Below are 22,009 nucleotides of genomic sequence, written 5' to 3' on the forward strand. Positions count from 1 at the left end.
TGTTTCCTGTGGGGACTGAACTCAGGGCCATTCTACCTCCAAGCTATACCCCCAGACCTTTTTGTGTTTTGTTTGGAAACATGGTCTCCCTAGGTTGCTAAGAGTCTTGCTATATTTCTAAGGCTGTCCTCCAACCTGCAATCCTGTCTCCGCCTCCCATCCCTCATCCAAGCTGGATGCTATGTTTTTAACCATCTCTGTAGCTCTGCTGGTCAAGAGCCCTCACTGCTATTCTAACCTGCTGCTGATTACAATAGTCAACTGACGTCTGTCTTCCACTATTTAATGGTCCTATTATCATCCCGTTGCTATCAGGGAGCCAGTCCTGAAAGAGCCTCTTGCTGACCTCCAGAGGTCATCCAAAGCAGCTGCTCAGTGATGTTGGTACCCAGCTCGCCAGGCATCCCTCGTTGCTGGGCCTGCCTGCAGAACTCAACTGGGTTTCTGGCTGTACATAGGCTTCTTTTGTTTCGTTTTGGTTTTCTCAGTACTGAGGATGGAACCCAGGGGCGTTCTACCTCTGAGTGACATCCTCAGCCCTATTTTTTATTCTTTATTTTGTAACAGGGTCTCACTGTGTTGCAAAAGGCCTCATCAAATAGCTGAGGCTGTCTGCGAACCGCGGTCCTCCTGTCTCAGCCTCCCAGATGCTGGGAGGCGTGTGTGCGCCTCCACGCCCGCCCAGTGCTGCTCTGAGCTTTTTGAGCCTCCTATCTTCTGCCGATGTGGTATGAAATTGCACTTCACTTTGGTGGGCCATTGCCTTTCTCCTGTCTCCCAGGATCCTTAGCAGGATATTAAACCCTATGTGTCCTCTCTTGGCCTCTCCACGCCATGCTGGCTACTTTTGTAGCTCCTGCAGTAGCCTTCTTCCTTCCCAACAGGACCCTGCACTTCCCCAGCTGGGCTTTGCTGCAACTTAGCTCTGTTTATTGGTCTCATAGGTCTTTGGTACATGAGGGAAATGTCTAGAGACACTCTCAACTGCAAACCGTCAGTAGCTGACACTCTTGGTGACTAGAGGAGTGTGTCTCCATCCTGGGGGTGACTTGCGTGGTACCCCACCCACAACATCCAGTACAGAGACAGAGTTCCGCTGTGCCCATGAGGCAGAGTAGAGCAGGGGTCAAGAACCCCCAACATCCCGGAGTCAGAAAGACTTGAATTCTATGTGAACTCACCTAAGTTCCTGAACCTTTTTGAAGTTTCTCTACAAAATGAAGATAAATAGCAACTACCTGATAAGTTTCTCTAAGACCATGAGACAAGAATGCAGGTCTTGGGATAGAGCATCGTACATGCAAGGGGCATGGTTCTTGCTCCTGTTACAAGTGCTCAGAACTTCCCAAAGCCTGAAAGGCAGACAGTAAGGTACACCGTCAGATGTCATTTAGCTGGCGCTGGAGAGCGCTCCATGGGGATGCTGTGGAGGCGGCTCTCGGATCCCTGGGGACATTCACAAAAGATGGCCTTTTGGGCTCACTCTGCCCCAAGCTGCTTGGATTCTCTGATTCCTGCCTACTCTTAGTGGGGGAGAGGCACTTAGAGAGGCACATTCACTTTCAGGCCACTAGGGGGCCATTTAGTTGCCTCCAACAGGAATACGCTAATGGTTTCTTAATGGCTCAGGCACCAGGGAGATCAGGCTCAATTATATCTGAAAGCATTTTTGAGTTCCAGGGGTAAAAGACACTATGTAAATCCAGATAATAAATAGGGCTTATTGATGACAGGTTAAAGAATCTGGCACTGTTTAGTTTGGAAAAGAATAGGGTGAGAGGAACTGGATAAGGGCTTCAAGTATATTATTCTTTAGTATAGAAAAGAGTGCCATGCTGTTTTCCTATTCTGTTGGGAACCAAGAAAGAAAAAAAATTAATTGCAACAGAAATATGGAGAGGGAATACAGAGTGCATTCCAGAAAGGGGATAAAAGGAAGTTTTGTATTGGATTTATCAAGAATCTTGGAATAGTTATACGATCTGTCCTGCCAGGAAGGCCAGCGAGCAGGGGAGAGAAGAGAGGACACTTCCAGGGACAATTCACAGATTTTAACTTGAGGTCTGCAAATCTACAGGACCCCTTCAAGATCAGCTTAGGCTGAGCTGGGAGCAGGTTGGGAATGGAGTAGGTTTTTTTTTTTTTTTTCTTCTTTTTCTTTTTTTCTCATCAGCCTGCAAAAGGCAATAAACACTCCAAACCCCTGTTGTCCTTGAAATTTCTCAGAAAGTAAAAAGGCAGGCTCTTCCTTGAAATAGCATCCAGGGGGGTATTGCTAGTGGCAAACCACACCTAAGCCTCCATCGGGATGGAGACCGAGGGCCTGGAATGGAGCTCAGGTCACCAGTACACCTAGCTCTGGTAGCCCCTTGATTTCTGTGCGAGGAGTTGGCTGCACAGTAGTATGAGGAGGAAATTACAGGGAAGGATCTGGAAGGCAAAGGTTTCTGGAGGAGAAAAGGAAGAGGGAAGGGCAGAGGCGACCTTCCCAGGTCAGGCTCACACTAACCCTAACCCTTCCAGGGCCACATGGAGGTTCTGGTCCTCCCCCCCCCCCACCCGCGCGCACACACACACAAACACACACACACACACACACACACACACACACACACACACACACAATCTCCTCCCCACATCCAGCCAGTTCTGGGAACACAGGAAATAGGATTCAAGGAGGAAGGAATCAGAAGTTTTATTAAGCCTTCTAGAGAATGGGAAGGGAAGGAGAAAAAGAGCTAAGTGGGAGGGGGGGCGGGGAGCACAGGGACAGGAGTTGTCAGCACCCAGCGGGTCCGAAGTGTGTGCACAAAGCCTGTTGTCGGGCCTGGAGGGCAAATCTCATGTGGAAAGGGGATGGGGAAAGGGAAACTGCCCGGGCTCCGAGGCAGAGAGAAGATCAGAGAGTAAGAAGACACTAGGAGCTGCGCTCCACCGGCTCAGCCAGCCCTGGGTCCAAACCAAGGCCAACCCGGGGAACCTGAAGACCCAAAGGCGGGACCTAAGACCTGTTGCGACCCTGGGGGCTAAGTGGGAAGGCCAGCTCGGCCCGCGCCTCTGTCCTGGAGGCCTGGGAGGGCTGGCAAGCCGAGCGGCTGCAAGCGACGGGGAAGCGGGAGGATCCCCGCGGAGTCCGGAAGCCCGGCCCGGGGAGCGGCGCGTGCGGCTGCGGCCTCAGCGGCCCCGGGGTCCTCGGCTGCCTCTCCGGGTCGTGAGCCGGGCTCCTCCGGCGGGCCGGGCCGGGGAGACCACGTGGAGCTGGGGGAGCCGAGCACGAGCGCGGTGTCCCCTCGTGTCGCGAGGGTAAACTGAGGCCTGGGCGCCGGCGCCCGCAGCTGCCCCGCCCGTCACTTCGGAGCCCGGGCGGCGCCCGAGTTTGACAGCTTCCCGCCCCTCCGGAGCCGCGCCCCGTCCCTTTTAAAGCAGCGGCCCGGGCTCGGGGCGCGCCGCGTGGAGACGCGCGGGCGGCGGGACGCGGCCCCTTTAAGGGGCGGGGCCCTCCGCGCGTCTTAAGGCGGCGCTGGGGCGGGCCGGCCTCGGCGCGCCGCGCTTCCGGGCCCCGGCGTCGCCCTTTTAAGAGGCGGCCCGCGCGCCCTCCCGGGGCCGGCGGCCGGGCAGCGGCGGGAGCCGGCGGCGGCCACTGGAGCGCGGCGGGCGGGCGGCGGCCGGCGGCCGGCGGCGGCGGCGGCGGATGGGGCGGCGGGGCCGGGCGGCTGAGGCTGAGGCGGCGGCGGCGGCGGCGGCTGTGGCGGCGGCGGGGAAGCAGCAGGCCGGCCGGCGGCGGCGGCGCTGGCGGCGGTGAGCGCGCGGGCGGCGGAGCGAGGCGCAGGCCGCGGGCCCCCTCCGGCCGGGGCCGTGGAGCACCGGGGCAGAGGCCGGGGCCCCCCGATGAAGGAGCGCGCCGCGGCCCCGGCCGAGCGGGGCAGGCCGGCCACCTACACCGGGGACAAGAAGGCGAAGATGGCGGCCAAGACCAACAAGAAGTGGGTCCGGCTCGCCACCGTGTTCGCCTACGTGCTGTCCGTGTCGCTGGCCGCCATCGTGCTCGCCGTCTACTACAGCCTCATCTGGCAGCCGGTGGGCGCCGGGACCTCGGGGGCGGCGGCCGGCCCGCCCCCCGGCGGCTCCAACGCCACCGGCCCGGCCGGGACCTCGGGGGCGGCGGCCGCGGGGCCCAACGACACCCGGGCGTCCCGCCGCGAGGCGCCGCGCCCCGCGCCCCCGCTGCAGGCGGCGCGGCCGGCCGCCCCCCAGGCCGCCGCGGACGGACCCCCGGCCGGGCCGCTCGAGCGGCCGCGGGGCCCCGACGAGGACGAGGACGACGCGGCGCCGGCGCCCGGGAGCCGCTGAGCCTCCGCGCGCTCCCACGCCCGGAGGCTGGACTCGGCGGCCGGACGGGGCGGGAAGCCCGGGAGTGACCCCTGCGGAGCGGAGCGGAGCGGAGCGGACGCCCGCGCCGGTGATCCAGCCCGCCTCGGACCCGTGGCCCGCAGCGATCTCCAGCCCAGGGACGGCGACCCGCCGGGGACTCGGGGTTCGGGCTCCCCAGGACCGCTGCGCCAGGGCCCCAGCCCTAGGGGGTGGGGGAGGGAGGGAGACCCCAGCCCTGAACCCGTCTGCGCCGCTGGCCCTGGTGTATCCCACGTGCGGGGCGACTCGGGTTCCCCCTCCCAAGACTCAGGGGAAGGAGGGAGCTGTAGGGCCCTTTTTCTTTTTTTTTTTTTCAATACGCTGAAGCTCTCCAAAGGAAGAGGGCACCAAAAGTAGTGGAGCTCAGGTACGTCAACCTAGTTGCGGTGGCCAGACATGCATTTAAGTTATAGATCCTTGTATATATTGTTGACATGCACTAGAAGCTCTCTAATCACATAGATCTCTATGTATCCCCCACACCCTGGGTAGCTACTCACTGATGGGGCCCAGCAAGGGCTATCTGCTGGCCCTCAAAATGCACCTAGCCAGAAGGGCACAAACAGCTTTTTTTTTTTTTTTTAAATCACCCACTCTTAACCCTGTTCCCCTATTTCTGGAAGATAGGTTTATGGCGTTCTTACACAAGAGGATAATCGTTCTTAGACTGTTGACATGCCAGTGGAAAACCTTAGGAGAAGTAGAAGCAGTTTAGGGAGAATGAAGAATGCACTGACCCCTCCTCTTCCCACCCTAGTATCCCCACCAAGTGGCTTCCTGTTGCACCCTGAGTATCTGGATATGGGTCAGGGACAAGGAAAGGGGAAGGGTGCCCTCCGCTTCCACCCTTGGCCTTCCCCTGACAATGCTTTAAGGAAGGGCGCGTTTTTGTAAGTAGAGTGACTGGCAAGTGCTTTTATCTTTTTTTTTTTTCCCCTCTGCTCCTCAAGATCTTGTCTGACTCTGGTTCTTATTTTATTTCTTGCTCCTCAAGATCATGTCTTGCTCACCTTTGCCTTCCCTCTTTTCGGAGCCTGTAGCAACACAGCTGCTCTGCAGTTGGGATGGAATCTGTTGTGAAGCCAGGGCTCTGATCACATCCTCTGGGTTTGAGTTATACTACAGAATCAGAAAGGCCAAAAGGTGGGCTTCGAAACCAGAATTGTGTTTACTCTCTGTGCGTAGGATTGTGCTCTGATGGCCAGTTAAGAGATGGCCAAGGGAAGGTGGAGTGGCTCACCTTCCTGAGAAGCCCCAGGTAAACGCGGCCTCCGAGTTTCTGGAGGAGGTGACACATGGGGCAAGAGTTATCCTTCCTCCATTTGGATTCTGTTTCCTTCTGCCACTTGCTTTTAGACAATTGGGTGCGGGTAGTGACAAGATATCAAACCCTTAGTGTTTCCTTTTTGGGAAATAAGGCACTTTATAAAAGGAAAAAACTTACCCACCTGAGTCCTGAAATAGTTTTGTCTTTGCAGTTTTCTGGCCTACACTCTGATTAGCTCTGATCCAGGTTTACAGGACAACAGCCTTGCTTTAAGCCAGGTCCTGTTGTGGGCAAGAAAATAGCAACTGAGCTGTTGGAGCCTACTGGCAGGCTGGCGACACCCTGAGGTCTCTGAGCTTAGAGATTACTTAGCAGCTGACTAGGACTTCGGATATTAGGAAGCCTATGAGGCCTTTTTAAATTTTTGGTGAGAGACTGGGGGGGGGGGGTAAAATGCCACTTTATAACTTCAATAATAGCCTGTAATTTATATTTACTGTGTGAATTTTTAGTCCTATATTTTAATAATTTGTAAATTGATCTCTTATTCCAAGAATCCTTTGGACTTTCAGGAGAACGTCTGAGAGTCCGGTTCCTTCCCCTCTTCCCTTCCTGACCCCTGCTTTCTGGACTGTTTCAATTCACTTTGGGATGGATCAAAGAGTCCGGCCAGTCCACTCCTGGTCCAGCTGGTCTCCTGTCTCTCTAAAGCCTTCACTGGAATTGGGACGTTCGCTCCAGCCCTAGCTGTGAACATGACCAGGGACATTATTTATAATTCAGCCATTCAAGATATACCTGTACTCAAAAAGTCCTGTATATTTTTTAAAAGTTTTATTTTTCAGGTGAACAAAAATACATTCTAAGAATCTGCCTAAGCCTGTGTAAGCTGGTCGTTTCTCTCACTGAGTTCCCGGGGAAGGAGTAGAGGTGGTTTGAAACGTGGTGGGCGGCTGTGATGAGTAGGGTTAGGAGGGAAAGCAATTGCCTCGCTGTGCTCCGTGCCCGACGGCTTGACGGACTGATCAGCGAAGGGTGGGAGAATCCATCTTAGTCGGAAAGCAACCACGGAGTCAGAAGAACCGTGATATCTAGCTCAGCCACCCTTTGTCAACTTTAAAAGGCTGAAGATAGGTTCTGCTTTACAGGAATTTAGCAGAAGGACCAGTAAGCGTGAATATTAAGATCCAGTGCAAACGTTTAGTGGGCCTAGCCCTGAGGTGAGGATAAGAGCTTGACGGCATCACTCTGCACAGCTAAACCACCGGCCCCTACGTAACTCAGGAAAGGCGAACGCTGGGAAAGACAGACCAGTGCGTCCGCACCATTGGTCGGAGCTTTGTCTGATGGAGCCAGGTGCCTGAGAGGTGTAGGTTGCTTTAAAGGTGAGGTTTTATCCCCTTAAAGCAAACAAAAAAGGCGTGGGTGAAAAGCACAAATCTAAAGGATTAGTTATGCTGCAAAATACATGGTAAGCAATTGAGCTCAGCTCATTATTAGACAATGCTACCCGGTACAAATCCGAGTGAGAAGCCAGTGTTGGTGGGGCCCCCTAAGGCCTGCACTTCACCAGAGCTGTTGGGGGGTAGCCACTGTGCTTTTACATCACCTTGTAGTCCGCAGGGAAGCGTGGAAAAAGTCCGCCCTTCCTTTATCTCCCTCTTCAGCCTACACAATGGCTTTCTGTGAGAGGGCTTGGTAAGGCAGAGCAGAAGGGGAGAGTAAAAGAGTTCCCTGGCTCCTTTGAGTCAGCCCTTCTTTCTGCAGACTGTGACATGTGGCTTCTGCAGCTGCACACAGCTTCGCAAAACATTGGGCACAGACAGCAGGAGGTACAGCAGGAGCCTGCTGGCCCATTGGGACAGGACCTGGTTGGCTGGGAGCAGTGGTCAGAAGAGCTTTCTTTGCAAGGGTTAGAAATGAACTGCAAAATTCTGTCAGATTTTAAGCCAAGAAGGAGAGATCTGTGCAAATGGGGCTATTTCCCCCTACTCCATCGCACTGGGACTGCAAGGGCCATTTCTGGGTGTGGGCTTACATTGAAAGGCACTGTGTGTATGTATTCCCTGGCTGCCTGAATTTGAAGGAAGGGGGTCCTCTTTTCAAAGTGAAGTGTTAGAAGGTCTGGGATAAGCAAACTCTTTGGACTGAGATTGTGAAGTATCTTTTCGTTCCTGAACATTGTGTCAATGTTCAGAGATACAAAACACTTTTTTCTGGAGAGGTAAGCAGAAGACATATTTTTCTAACAGCTATAAATTTGTACCTGGTATGAGACCACAGTTTTAGAAGCTTTTCTGTCTACCTTGTATTTTGGTTTTCACTGGGGACTTCTAAGATAGTATGTTTTTTAGTTGAGTATTTATATCCTGTTTTGAAATGCTGGATACAGAGCATCTACTTGTTTCTACATGTTTCTTTAAGGAGAACTGAAAGGTCAGATCCCAAGCTTTAGGGCTACCACAGTTATTTAAAAGGGTAATAATTGTCCTCCCCTTCCTGTCTGCAGAGAATGGAGAGATTTCTGGAACTGCAATTCAGTAATGAAAGGGCCACAGTTGTACTTTTTTTTTTTTTTTTTTTGCCTTCCTCAGTGAAAGAGGGGAAGGACTATGGTGGTTTTGCTCATTTCTTGGGACTAATCATAGCTCAGTGCCTGACGCAGAGCAGTATGTGCTCAGAGTTTTTTGACTGCCTGTTTGATCACTGTGCGTTGATGAAATGAACCCTAGTGTCACTGTGGCGTCCCTGTCGTAATCCACTGTGTCCGCCTCTGTAGCACATAATCTGGGAATTGTAGCTTCACTGACCTCTGTGGCCTTCGTTTCTTTATCTCCAAGTGGAGGTACTCAGGCATGGTCTTCTTGTTCTTCCTGGGGGTCAGAAATCCACAGTTGTATTCCACATGATGCTCAGAGGACAGAGCCCACCAGGCTATGGGCCCACTCGTCTCCTCTGTCCTAGCCCCAATGTTGAGATAGAAAAATAGCTGCTCTGTTGACAATTTTTTGGTCACGTCTGTTTCGTTTGCTGACATAGCCTGTGGTTTTTTGCTGCCAGAGCCTGTGCTAGGCTTTCTGTTCCCTCCAATAGCTAATTAAACAACAAAAAGCTCCCCTTTGCCACACACCCGGGCTCTACCAGTCTCTCCATCCTGGCCAGAAACAGCACTGGCTCCCAGCGGTCCACTGTGCATGTGAGCTACCTGGTCAGTAAGCGCTCTGGCCAACCCACTTTCCTGTGCCCCCCTCAATTCTAGAAGCATGGTTAAGCTACTGATTAGAAATCAGAAAATTGCCACACAGTCCTTTTTCTTTATAGCCTGCTCACAAGTCTTCCTTTGCTAAACTGCTCTTTTCTTAACTGCAGTAATCTGTTTTTGCAATAGTGTATCAGTTAAATAGCAATAAGATTCTAAATAATATCTTAGGAATATTATCCATAAACCAACTACTATTAAACTATTAATTGAAAAGCTGTTTATTTAATGTCTACAATGTGCCAGGTGAGCCTCAAAGGCCCTCATGTCCAGCAAAAGCAATCACGTTAACACCAAGGATTTTCTTTTAAATATACCTTTCCCTACTCCCTGTTCATAGTCAGTAGTTAAGGTCTCCCCGACTTGTGTCCAGGAGGCCGCCTGCCCCTCAGCTCCTTGCTGGCAGCCCGGGGCCTGGCGGGCAGGGAGGCAGTGTGTTCTGTGGGCGGGACCCCCAGACTGGAAGACAGGAAACCTGTACAGTCAGCGGTGGCACCGGTCAAGGGCCTCAGCCTCTCCTGTCAGCCAAATGGAACCTCATAAGAGCCAATGGAGGTAGTGCATGTAAAGGGACTTTGAGATCTTGGGAACACATGTACAGTGTGTACAGGTGAAGTCATGTATTTTCAAGGGAATGTCTGTCTCGGGAGAAATGATGCACGGAAAGAACGTGGAGGGGCAGGTGGTGCGCACCCCAGGGCCCAGACCCGCAGCAGCGCCGGGGGATTTGGTAGAGCCACGGCCACTTGGCCGTCCCAGACCAACCTCCCCAGCATCTCAGGAAATGGAGCCCAGCCTTCCAGGTGCTCTTGGTGCACACCAAAGGCAGACAGCTGCTGGCCTAGCCTCTCCTCTCCTTCTGTAATTTGGGGTTAGGATATTTCCGTTTTGACAGCTGGTCATCAAGGTGACTTTTGACCCTTTTGCTTCATTAAAGCCAGCTGCCCTGAGGGTGTGGGGGGGAGGAGACACTGTGTCCTCAGAGTTTGTAAGGAAAGGGGGGAAAAAAGCCAACATTGTCCATTATTTTTGACAGCTGCAGGAGAAGTTGCCCTGGAGAGCTCGTTAAGGAGGAGGCAGGCTGAGAGTCCCCCTCCCTCTCCCTCAAAGGTACTGAAGTCTGTGCTTCCCTCCTGCTCTGGGGCCTGCTGTTTCTCAAGCCAGTCCTTAAAAGGAGCCGTGGGTGCCACGTTTGTTCCTTCTGGTGCCAGGTCTGCGCTATCTCACTTCCCTGGCGTCAAGTGGATGCTTAATGAGTGCTGTGACGCGGGCCGGCAGACTTGTAGAGAGAAAGCAGCCTCGCTTCTTGCTTTTGGCTGGCTCCTCTTTTTCTTTCCCAGCCTTGAGTTCTTCCCTGCAGGGAGAATGGCCCTCCGTCAGCCCTTCCTTATGAGCCCTGATAACCCTGGCGCAGGAGATGCTGAGGGGGTCTGTGGATGCTGATAAGAAACAAGAAACAAGTAAAATGGTGTCTAGTTTCTTTTAGTTTTGTGTGTGTGTGAATACTAGAGATTTCTGAGCTCCACCTCCAGTCCTTTTTAATTTTTCATTTTGGGGACTAGGGCCATTTCTCCTGTTATTCCTGTTCCTGAGGCCAGGGTCAGCCTGGAGCGGTCAGAGCTTCCAAACTTGGCAGCACTTCTGCCCCCACTTCCCCAATACCTGCCCTTTGACCGTAAGGAAATACAGCCATGCTGCTTTTTGGGTAGCAGAATTTAACCCTGGGAAGCACAGCGCCAACTCCACAGGGCGCGGCTCCCTGGGGAGAATATTAAAGAAACAATAGCTGTGGTGTGAATGTGTTACAGAGACAGGAGAAAGCAGGAACCAGCCCGAGTCTGAGCCACAGACAGTTAAGGACAAAATGTGATGGCTCCCTGGGAAAGCAGGGACACTGTGTGAAGCTTTTAACTCCACCCGACCACCCACGGGGCCTAAAGAAGCTCACTTGTCTGAGGATGGGTAAATGGTACGTTACAAACCATCCCTCCTTTCCCTGAAAGTGCACTGGCTTCCAGTGAAAAGGAGGGTCCACAGAGAAGGTAAGATGGAAAACAAAAGGCAGAGATGTCGCGAATGCCACTTTGTTTATTCAACATACCCACGAGGGTCTCCTGGTACCAGGCTACTGTTACTACACTATCTATTGCATCCAGTTGTATTTTACTCTTATCTTATTTACGGACTCTTATCTTTTACTGTCTCAATAACATTCAAGGCAGGTCTTCCTAACCTACCTTGCAGATAAGGAGACAGACTCTTAGAGGTTACAATTGGCCAACGTCGCCCAGCTGTCAGGGCAGGTCTGAGGTTCAGTCCCGTGTGTCAGATGCCAAGGCCTGTGCTGGCACCCTCCACGATGCCACCTGTCCGCAAGGACGCTCTTTCCTGACAGTCTGGTCTACTGCGTTTCCCTGCTGCCAAGGTGAGTGGGCCCGGGAAAGAGGCCCCTGGGCCTCCTTTTTGGAGACCTTAGGTAAAACCATCCTCTCCCTGCCAAGTGCTTCCTACCCCTGCATCCCCTCCTTACTCGGCTCTTCCAGACATACGCCTGGACCCCTGATAGCCGTGTTTAATGAAGACCTTCAGCTTTGGAGAGTAGTTTTGTCTGGTGGTTGGAGAGCAGACGGGCATCCAGCAGGAAAGCTCCCAGCCGGGCCTTTAAACAGAGGAGCCAGGAAGAGAGACCCGCTCCCCATGGCCCTCAGCTCTGTGGAAGGTGCCTGGCTACCCTGCCCTCCTGCTCCATACCTGGTTCCATCCTAGAACAGGACGGGTGGCCACCGTAGCTGTTACTTATCAAGGAGAAGAGGCCTCTTTTCTCAGGAAAAGCACAGTGGCTTTTGCCTGCACCCCTGTCTTTCCAGGATTAAGACATCCTGTGCGTTTCCATCCAACGTAGATTCTCAAAGCCAGTGATAATGTCTTCCGGGGGGAGGGCACTGGAAAGGTCCAGGGTGCCACAGTTGTAGCCTTAGGTGCAATTGGGGGTGCTGAATAAAAATAGGGGTTGGTAGAAATGCTCAGAGGCCTCTGAGTAATTTTTCTGAAAAGGGGGCAGTGAGCCATTAAGTTTGGGGACCTATGCCCAGGACATTCTTCCCCCCGACAGCCTTCTGGATGCCACCTTGCAAAGAGGAGCCCCATGTCCTCATGTGCCTTCTGCCCAGCTTTCCCTCTTGCTCAGCTTCTTTCATAATGGCTGTTCTGGAGAGCTCTATGCAGTTTCTACATCCTCATCCCATAGTCGAACGTGCCTTGGTCTATATCCTCTAACGAACGCACAGTTGGCAGCATTGGGGGTTTGGGGAGCAGATTGTGAATCTTAGAATTCAAATTCTTTCTTCCTCTCCCTCCTCTCTCTGGTGGTAGGCTGCAAATCAAATCCAGAGCCCTGCACATACTAAGCATATGTCCCACCACTGAGCTACAGCCTCAGCCCAGAATTCAAGCTCTTGATCACAGTCTTTTGGGGAAACATCTGAATTCAAGGGCTCTGCCTGGACCTGCGCCACTGCAGCCCTGTCCTTGGCAGTCATGGGTTCCAGGGCCCTGCTGTACTCCAAAGCCGTATACTTTTACTAGAAGGCAAAGGAAAAACAAGCTTGGCGCCCTCACCCTGGCTCAGGCATGTCCCATGTGCACAGGAATGTTTCCAAAGCTTTCCAAACTTCCGCTGATAGACACCATACCAACATCTTCCACCTGCCTTACCCCATCTCAGTCCTGTCCGGCTTCCTCTTGGTGCAGTAGGGAACCGGCTCTCACTGCCCTCAAAGCATCTTCCCAGGATCCTCTGCTTCCCACCCTCTCTGAAGGCAGGAAGCCCCTTCCACCTGGCAAAGGCAGAGTTCCCCCAGCCCCTACATGGCCAGCAACCCACCCTTAAGAGTCTGGAGTCTGCCAAGCCCCCAGCCTTCCACATATACTATTCATAAGGCGTGGTCCAGGAGCCACAGCATAGGCCTCACATGGGTCTATTAGAGGTGCAAACGCTCAGGCCCTCCCCGACCTCCAGCATCAGAATCTGCATGACTCTTCACAGGAATATGTGAGGTGAGTTCTCTAAACGGTCTGGTCTGCTGAAGAGATGGCCCGTCCTGAGTAGAGGGGTTGGGGAAGGAGCCGTTGGTAACTGTGGAGAGCTCCTGGCTCTCTCTGGAGCCTCAGAGGGCTCTGTGAGGCGACAACCCTTACAGAGTAGAACAAGCCGGCAGAGCCAGAGAGGAGGGGAGCAGAAAGGACCACGTGGCAAGATCCAGGCGAGGGCTTGGAGCAACGGGCTTGCATCACATAAGAGGGGAGCATCTGCCTCCGCCAGGCAGAGGTGGGATGGTTCCCCCTCAGGCTCCTACCACCATCCTGCTGCCAGTGCCGCCAGGCACCTAGAGCCAAGAACAGCGCCTGCTGTTGAGCCCAGAGCTGCGGATGACTGGGTTTCTTCCCTCCCTCTTGCTGGCAAAGTTGCTGTCGCCCACTGGCTGGATTACTGATGGAGGGTGCTCAGGAAATGTTTGTTGAATTGAAAGGAAGCCACAGCTTGTGCAGAGTTTGGATAATTCACCAGACGTGGGCCTCAGGGGAGGGGCGGGAATGGAAACTAAGTCAGAAAGACAAGTCCTAATGTCATTCTTAGCTGGAGCCGCCTTCCTCGGTCTGTCTTGCTCTGAGTCCTTGCTTCTGCACAGCCTTGGCTGGGGAGGTGGAGGAGAGAGGAAGGAGGGGAGGGCAGGAAATGGCCCTGGCTCCACTGGGGGTCATGTGCTCTCTGGCCTGGGTGTGGGGGCAGGGAGCTCCTGCTAGTGAGCTTCCCCACCTGCTGTGGGCACATAGGCTGTCCCCTCCCCAGCCTCTGCCTTCAGAGAGCAGGCCTTTGCAGACACCCTTCTTTTCCCAGAAAAGACCTGAGACCTCCTTTTGTATTTGCCACCCAGTCCCTGCCAGCCGCAGGACCTCTCTCTTTCTGGTGTTCAGCCTCCTGTTCAGAAGCAAAAGGCTGATTCCCCTGGTTTGGCCACCCTGAGAAGCTGGCACTCGAGTTACCTGGCCCTGACCTGGCCATGCCAGCTTTTGAGGCTACCTGAACCCGAGGAGCCAGAAGCCTGCAGCTGGAGAGGGAGGCCAGGCCTGAGGGGTGATAGGGAGCAGGAACGTCGGAAGCTGTATGCCAGCAAGCCTTGCTCTCGCCATGGTAGAAAAGGCTCATGACTTGTGCAGCAGTAGCCCAGGTCAGTGATACCAGCCCTGGGCACCAGGTGTCAGCTTGGGAGTACGCCAGGGGATATGCCTGCACTTGTGTACAGGGATGTGCGGGCAAGTACAGGGAGGGGGCAGCTCCTTGTCTTCAAAAGGTGGCCTTGCCACACTGCTCAGCCAGACTGGCACAAGCCACCAGATGTCCATCGCACAGAAGATTCCTAACCGAGTTCTTCCCCCCTCCTCATCCCGCCTGGCTCCCCAGCTCTCAAGCGCTCTGCTCAGCATCTTCCTGCAGGGCCAGGTCCCCCTCTCCTGCTCCTCACACCTGTACCTCTCCCTCTTTGGCTGGTTCCTCTGGGGGGCCTACTTCTTGGTGCCAGGCTCTGCGGGGCCCCAGCCTTGCCAGACCTGTCCTCTCTGGGCTCTAAAGCCCCTGCTCCTCTCCATGGCTCTGAGCAAGCCTGCACTTCTGGCTCAGACTGGTGGTCATTCCACCCCAGGGGCCTCTGTCCAGAGCCATCTGGCCAGGACGCAGGGCTCTCCTGTGCCCCAGGCCTTGGACCCAGCACACGTGGGCTCTCTCTGGGGCTAAGGCTTCTGGATCCCCCTAGAGAGAGGTCAAGGGGAGCCAAGTCTGTCTCTTGTGGAGAGCCAGGAGCGGGCTTGGATGGTGAGGCTCCTGACTCCCCTTCCGGCCCCCGTGCGGACAGCAGGGCAGGGCTGGCTGCGGGGGTGCTCTCCAGGCCGCCTGGTTCTGCCGTGCTCCGATCCTGTTCATTCTCCTCCTCTGCACAAGGAGGCCTTCCGGGGCTCTGGCTTCCCTGAGACAAGAAAATAGCCCAGCCGGCTGGTGAATTCAGGGCTCGGGGCCCCAGCCTGCCCATCCTAGCCCCAGGTACCCACCTCAGGACTCTGCGGCTCCTCCCTGTCTTCCTTCACATCCCACCTGCAGAAAGAACACATGCGGGCCTTTTGCCTACCCCCCCCCCCCGGCTCACATCGCTTCCTCCGCAGCCAGGGCCTGTGTCCCCAGGGAGATGCCAAGGTCCAAGGGTGTCTCAGGGCAGGGTCGGAGCCAGAGCCAGGGTTCGAGGACTCTTCCCCTGCAGCCTGACCTCATTCTCCACATCCAATCATTTCTTCTGAATGCCACCCATCTTGGCCCCGTTGTGGGTCCCCAGCTGCTGTTTATGGCCAAGCCTGCCACACCTTGAGTCCTGCACCTTGAGTTCCCACGGGGACCCCAGGCCTGTCCCTGCCTGCGCTGCCTGGGAAAGCACGCCTCACTTCCCAGGGGAAGGGAGCTGCTGTAATTACTTTGGCCTCCCCAGGCACCAGGCTCTGCTGTTACTGCCGCCTCTGCCGATGGCCTCTCCTGGTACCTCATTAACCTACACCAACAGCAGCAGCCAGCCGGGGGGCAGGGACCCCGGGGGCAGCCCAGGCACCTGGACCCAGGCGGGTCCAGTAAATCAGGATGCCCAGATGCCTGCCTTGATTTTGCCCCTGCCACCTGCTACCTTCTGGCCCTGCCAGTCAGCCTCTCCTTCCCCCGGGCTTTGCTACCAGTGGCTGTCACCACCGAGGGTCTGCCAGCTTGTCCACCCCGACCTGCAAAAGACACACAAATCAAGGAGAGGTGAGAGTCAGAGCAGCTAGCGCCATGCCAGTGCGATCCTGATTTCTTTCCTCCCCCAAATCACCTCTTCCATCAGGGAGCGAGGGCTGGGGCTGGAGCTTCCAGTGGGGCCTGGCACCTAAAGCGGAACAAAGGAAATGGGCATGGGTGGGGTGGCAAATGAGTCAAAGCAGAAGCACTGGTTCTCCCAGCACCAGACGGCCACCAGTCTTGATCCAGCTGTGGCTGTTCTGCTTCCCTGAAAGAGCCCAGCCTGAGGCCTGTGCTAGTTTCCCCACTCCTTGGCTGGGTGACTTGACCAGCTTCTTTGCATGTAGAATTAGGGCGCCAGAAATCCACGGGGCCACCCCTGCCGCAGGCCAGGGGAGGGTCAGGAGGACTTCACCCAATGGGACCTCTGAGCCTCCTCCAGGGTCTCCTGGGGTAAAGCCCAGCGAGAGCAGTGGGCTTAGAGAACGGGAGGAGAGGTCTGATAGTGCAGGAGAGAAAGGGAGGAAAGAAGACGTTCTCCTGTGCTTCCTTCATTTCAGAAAAGGAGCAGGAAAACAAGAATGAGAGGTGGGGGCAGGGCACACGGGGACGAGGTGGGTGTTGGCTCACCCCTTCTGCTGCCCGCCCTGGCGGAGCCCTCGTCCCTAGGCTTGCTGCAATCCTGTGACCTGTGTGGACAGACGGAAGCAGGTTGCTGTGTAGACAGAGGCTGTGGCAGCCCCACAGTCACAGCCTCCCCCAGCCCCAGCCCCAGAACTGAGGGCAGCAGGGAGATAGTGGACCCAAGGAAGAGGGGCCCCCATACCCACACAGAGGCCTGGGCCCAGGCCTGACCAGAGGGCCCAGGCAGGTCCTCTCCCTCCGAGCAGCGCCCATGGTTAGCCCAGCCCCTGCCCCCTGGGCACGGCAGCCCTGCCACCCACGTGGGCTTGTCCTTGTCCAGGTCCCACGGGCGGCGCCAGTCACCCTGTGCATCTCTGTGCCGGGCCAGGCAGGCTAGGTCTGTCTGCTCCCGCTCCTGCTTCCGCTGCGCAGAGTCCCAACCCGCCTCTGGGGGCGCCCCCAGCCGCCAGGAAGCTGGGCTCCGGGGTTCCCGAGTACCCTGAAGGGGCAGAAGCAGGGGGAGGACTGGAGCGGAGATCTGGGAGACTCCACACGCCCCTTTCCATCGCAAGGTTTCCATGTCCCATCTAAAAATCAGGTCTGCCGGGCGTGGTGGCGCACGCTTGTAATCCCCGCGCTTGGGAGGCAGAGACAGGAGGATCGCGCAGGTTTGAAGCCAGACCACGCGCTGACTTAGGAGACCCTGTTTCCAAATAAAAAATGTAAAAATAGGTCTGGGAGTGTAGCCCGGAGATAGAAGGGCTTCCAGGAACCCCAGTACCACCAAAAATAAATAAATAAATAAATAAATAAATAAATAAATAAATAAATAAATAAATATCAGGTCTGTTCCCTCTCTGCTGATGTGCTGTGTCTGTGGTGGGCACGGTCCCAGCCACTTGTTAGCTGTGTGTTTGGGGCAAATAACTGAACCCCTCTGTGCATCTGCAAAATGAGGCTAACAATAGCCCGGGGTTGTGGCAGAGATGTATAGACTGGCCCAGGGTGGGAGGGACACCCAGAGGCTGTGAGCAGGGGCAAGGACTGGGGGCTGCTGCCACCTAGAGGTCACAGCTGGCACATGACCAGCTCCCCAACCCTCTCTTGCCATCCCAACCCACTGCACCTGCAGGGCTGGAGGGTAGGGGACTGGTCTCTGGCCCAACCTGCTTCTCACGGCAAAGCCCACCCCAAGTGGCGACTGGCCGGAGGAAGGAAGGAAGGGTGGGACTTTTCACGGGTGCTGCCCAGGCCGTGTACTATGGACGAGGGACGTGGCCAACTCTGCTTCTCTGCCTCCTCTAAGTGGGGCTGCCACCTTGTGCCCCTGTCCCTGTCCCATCTTGAAGATGCACCTTTTGTGCAGAATCCAAGCTGGTGGCTGTCTGCGTGGAGGGGCCCTGGCCGCGGCTCCCTCCGGGTGGCCCATCTGCCTGCTGGTTCCTTGCCCTGGTGGTCTTTTCACTTACGATCCGTTTGGCCTGGGGAAAGTGAGGCTGGAGCGCGTGGCAGAGCAGGGAGAGGAGGCTGCCCCGCCAGGGCGATGCCCGGCTCTACTCACCGTGGCTGTGTTCTCCATGGTCACAGCCAGTTCCACCCGCTCCCCCATGCGGAAAGTACTCGCTAGGGCCTCATCGTCTTCATCCTCCAGCAGCTCCTCGGCTGCTTCTGGCCCGAGAGGGGTCCTCACCCAGGTTCTGCTGACCACCCGCTTCTCCTACAGAATCAGGTGTCCTTGCCCTCAGGCCACAGGGCCAGTGCTGGGCAGGGCCCGGGGGCTTGGTCCTCTGGGTGGTTCCCAGGTCTGGGCCCTCCCTGGAATGCCCACAGAGAAGCCGGCTCTGCCGGAGTTCACATGCCAGAGACATTAGGTTATCCGGGGCCCCAGATGCCACAGGGGCCTGTCATCTCTGAGCTGGGGAATCAACAACCTTTGGACAATGTGGCTCTGTCCCTCAAACTTTTCTCTGCCCCCCTCTTTCTGCAGGGTTTTAGCCCTGGCTCTGGGGCTTAGGCAGCCTGTGCTGGGCCTAGACGCAGGGCTGTGGGCGGGAGAGGCTATGAGGAGATGTGTGTCCAGGGGCTTTCAGCTGTGGCACTCTGGGGACAGTAGTGGCTGGGAGCTACTAGAGTGTACCCCAGAAATGTGAGTGAAGAGGAGGCCAGCTGTCCTCAGTGCCCTGGGCCTCCACCCTTGCCACCCCACCCTATCTCCAGGGTGAGGCTTACGCCAGGAACCTGGCTGATGGTGACGGTGAGGCCATCTGGGTGGAGGAGCCCTGACGAGGTCACAGCCATGCCCCCCTGCTCTGCCTGCCGACGGTCCTCCTGGATCTCCTGTGGGAGGGCCCGGGGTCAGCACAGGCCACGGCCCCCCAGACGCACAGAGACACAGACGCTGACAGGCCTACACGGAAAGACACCAGTGGGACACCAAGGGACAGAGGCACCACGTCACAAGTTCCTGAGACCCTGCCCCAGGCTCTGCGGGCAGCCACGCCCATCCCAACCCTGGCCCTGGCCCAGGCCCAGAGACACATTCCAGAGCCTGCAGAGAGCCTTCTATGCAGAAAGGCATCTCAGGCCAGCCTGGGGCACGTGCCAAGAGGGTCCTCCAGCCCCATCCAGCGCACTCACCTGGTACCTGCGTAGTAGGGCCTGGTTTTTCTTGCGCAGGGCGATTATCCTCCGATCCAGCTCCACATCCTTCTCCTGCCTGCTCATCAGGGACTCGGCGGTGCGAGAGCCCTGCACAGGACGGGGAACCCAGATTTTGACTGCTGGGTCTGCCCATTCCCCACTCCCCAGCTTTCATGTTCACCCATCCAACTTCTTCTCCCCACCCAAGGAACATGCCTTGGACTCAGACCTCAGGTCGATCGGGAGGGAAGGGGTGACTCAGGGAGATGGCCCGTGGAAGTCCCCAGGCCCCAATCCTGGCTAGGCCTCTCTGCCTGTGTCTGCTTCACTGAGGTCAGGTGAGGGCCCAGTACCAAGGGCCACAGCTCCCAGCAGCAGGCTGCCCCTCCCGCGGGCACTCCAGGGCGCTCGGCCGCCAAGCAGAGCCCGGAATGGAGTTATAAATGGCTCTGGCAGCAGAACCTGCCGTCACTGGGAAGCTGCCAGGGCATTCAGGAGGCCCAAGGGGGAGCTGTTTGGCTCCTAATTCCAGGACCACAGAAAAAATAAAAAAGGCTTCACCTGGTCCTGGGCTCTCCGGCTGAACCCCACTCCCCAAGCCTATTCCCAGACTGCAGGAAAGAGCTGCTCCCACGGGCAGGAAGGGAGCCACCCTGAGCAAGGCCGTCTCTGCATCAGGGGACCGGGTCCCCTCTTGCCTGGTCACTGTGCCTCTGTTGTAGCCAGTGCCCCTGCCAAGCCCCCCACCTTCCTATTCACAGCCCTCTCCTCCCAGGCCCGGCTGCCCCTGCTGCCCCTGGAATATGGCTGTCTGGTATCTCAGCCCCCTCCCAGGCCCAAGAAGCTCCCAGTCAAAAGTGAGGTGCCACTCACAGCCGAGTTCATGGTAACGGTGGGCAGCGAGAGAATTCCAGAGCAGCCCCGGGAGCCAGCGCGGAGGCAAGCCGAGCGCAGGAGCCAGAGCAGGAGCCAGGCCTCTGCGGCCTCTCCCTGCCGGCTTCGCTGCTCAGCACACGAGATCATGTTGTGATTACAAGACTCCTCTGGGCTCCCAGCCAGGAACACAGCGGCCGCCACCCCCACCCTTCCTCTCGCACAGGGCCAGGACCAGGCCACCAGCAGCCAGCTGGTCCTGCCCAGCACCTCTCCCAGCCTGCCCCGGCGTCCCCAGACCACCCAGAGGGGACTCCAAGCCCATACAGGAGGCCTGGACACAGGCTCTGCCTTCACCCGGGAGCCTGTGCCCAGCACAACCCCAGCCAGGACCTGCCCAGGGACCAGACTGCAGCCAGCGGAGGCCTGGGTCCCTGATGTCAGTAGGAAAAGGCTGAGGACGCAGCCCGGCCTGGGCTCCAGGTCTGAGGCCCTCGGGCGAGCCCCGGGCTCTCCCTGGCGTTGGTCTGTCATCTGAAGGGGTGGAGGAGCTCGCCCCCCCAGGCCTCCCAGTGTCCACAGACCTGAAATACCACCAGTGGTCATCTGTCCCTGTGGGTCGCACATTGTCTGCTGTTTTCCCAGCACAGCCGCTCCCGAGCCTCAGCCGTCTGGGTTTTAGCCCCTTGGTATGACAAGCAGGGCCTTTGTTCACGGCTCAGCGCAGCCTCTGCCTCCTCCCTCTGCCTCCTCACACCGGGCCCTTCCTGGCCTTGACCTGCAAAGCTGAACGGGGGGGGGGGGGGGGAGTGAGCACAGCCTCCAAATCCTCCTCACACAGCCAAGGATGTCTCCTTGACATGGCCAGCCTGCCAGTGGGTCCACCCTCAGTCCTCAGGACTAAGGCTTGAGGTGCTGGGAGAGGGGCGCTGTCCCTGTATTAGGGGCACCTGAGGCCTGGCTTATTGTCACAAAGCCCTAACTTCTCCCTGAAGTGAGAGTCAGGAACCCCAGCATTCCCCACATCCCTGACTCACCAGGCCCCATTTCCCTAACCCTCTCTGCAACTGGTCCCCTCTATGTCCAGAGCAGGAGGCCCTACTGCCCTCTCTCTCCTCTCAAACCAGCTGAGGTCCATGCCCTGCCCCTGGCCCTGCCCTTCTCTGCCCACCCTCTCCTACACACCACACCCAGCCCCTTTCCTGCCCCTGGCCCCACGACCCATCCTGCTTGCAAATGCCCCTGAACTCTCTCCTTCCCTGACGGATGTTCCCACTGAGTCAGACTCAGCCTCTCTCCCTGCAACAGTGACGCACCCAGGCTCCTCACCCTGGGCCTGCCTCTCCCTCTCTCCTCTCTCTCTCAAACACACACACTCACTCACACTCATACACACACACACACACACACACACACACACACACACACACACGCGCGCGCGCATGCTCTGTCAATCTCTGCATCCCACCTCACACAGGCTGCTGTGTTCCAGCCTCAGAAGCCTCCGCTCCCCGTTCCCTGCCCCTCACTCTTGCAGGAGCTGGGCGGCCCCGGGCCCAGCCTGGGAGGAGACCCAATGCTCTCCACACCCTTTGGCTTCCCAGGCCAGGTCCAAGGAGGACGGATGCCAACAGAGGCCACAGGGACAAGGAAGCTCGTCCCCAGCCTTTGGGGCAGCAGGGTAGCGCACCCAGAAGGAAACCCAGCCATCCTGTGGGCAGGCGACTCGGCTCTTCCGACGGGGCTGCAGGGAGGAGAGCCCCTGACCCAGGGATAAGGCTCCAGCATGTCAGGCTACCAGGCCTGCAGTCGCTGCCTCGGGCGTCTAAGTGTTACTCCTGCACTCTGCAGCGCCCTCAGCATCCCCCACGGTCTCTCACTTTCTCCAGCACCGCGGTTTGCCTGCCCCCCCCCCCCCAGTGGACAGAGGCTGTCTGAGGACAGGAATGGGCGCCGGGCGCCTGAGTCCCAGGGCTGGCACGGCCTCGCATATGCTGCAGAGCTTCCTGAAGGAACGGCCAGGGCGTCGCTGCGGGAACTGTGCACAGGCGGTGGCTGCCTCTCCTACACCAGAGTCCACAGCCCTGAGAGCCGGTGGGGGGTCGAGATCACCGCGAGGGCGCCCACT

General features: G+C 56.8%; 2 protein-coding genes across 2 annotated transcripts; one reads left to right on the forward strand and one right to left on the reverse strand.

The window, feature by feature from the left end:
• Positions 1-3,888: 3,888 nt before the first annotated feature.
• On the forward strand, positions 3,889-4,350 carry INAFM2 (InaF motif containing 2; the record flags this gene model as incomplete). Its single annotated transcript, XM_080708049.1, has 1 exon — positions 3,889-4,350. One exon carries the CDS (start codon positions 3,889-3,891, stop codon positions 4,348-4,350), a length of 462 nt encoding a protein of 153 aa, XP_080564175.1.
• Positions 4,351-14,413: 10,063 nt separating this feature from the next.
• Positions 14,414-20,206, reverse strand: CCDC9B (coiled-coil domain containing 9B; the record flags this gene model as incomplete). Its single annotated transcript, XM_080707947.1, is given in 12 exon segments — positions 14,414-14,956; positions 15,039-15,081; positions 15,656-15,746; positions 15,839-15,892; positions 16,375-16,433; positions 16,689-16,867; positions 17,724-17,849; positions 17,930-18,085; positions 18,598-18,705; positions 19,006-19,116; positions 19,882-20,044; positions 20,046-20,206. Coding segments are annotated over 12 exon segments (1,794 nt in total).
• Between the last annotated feature and the right edge of the window lie 1,803 nt (positions 20,207-22,009).

This window comes from Muscardinus avellanarius, assembly GCF_963383645.1.
Source record: "Muscardinus avellanarius genome assembly, chromosome: 12".
NCBI lineage: Eukaryota > Metazoa > Chordata > Mammalia > Rodentia > Gliridae > Muscardinus > Muscardinus avellanarius.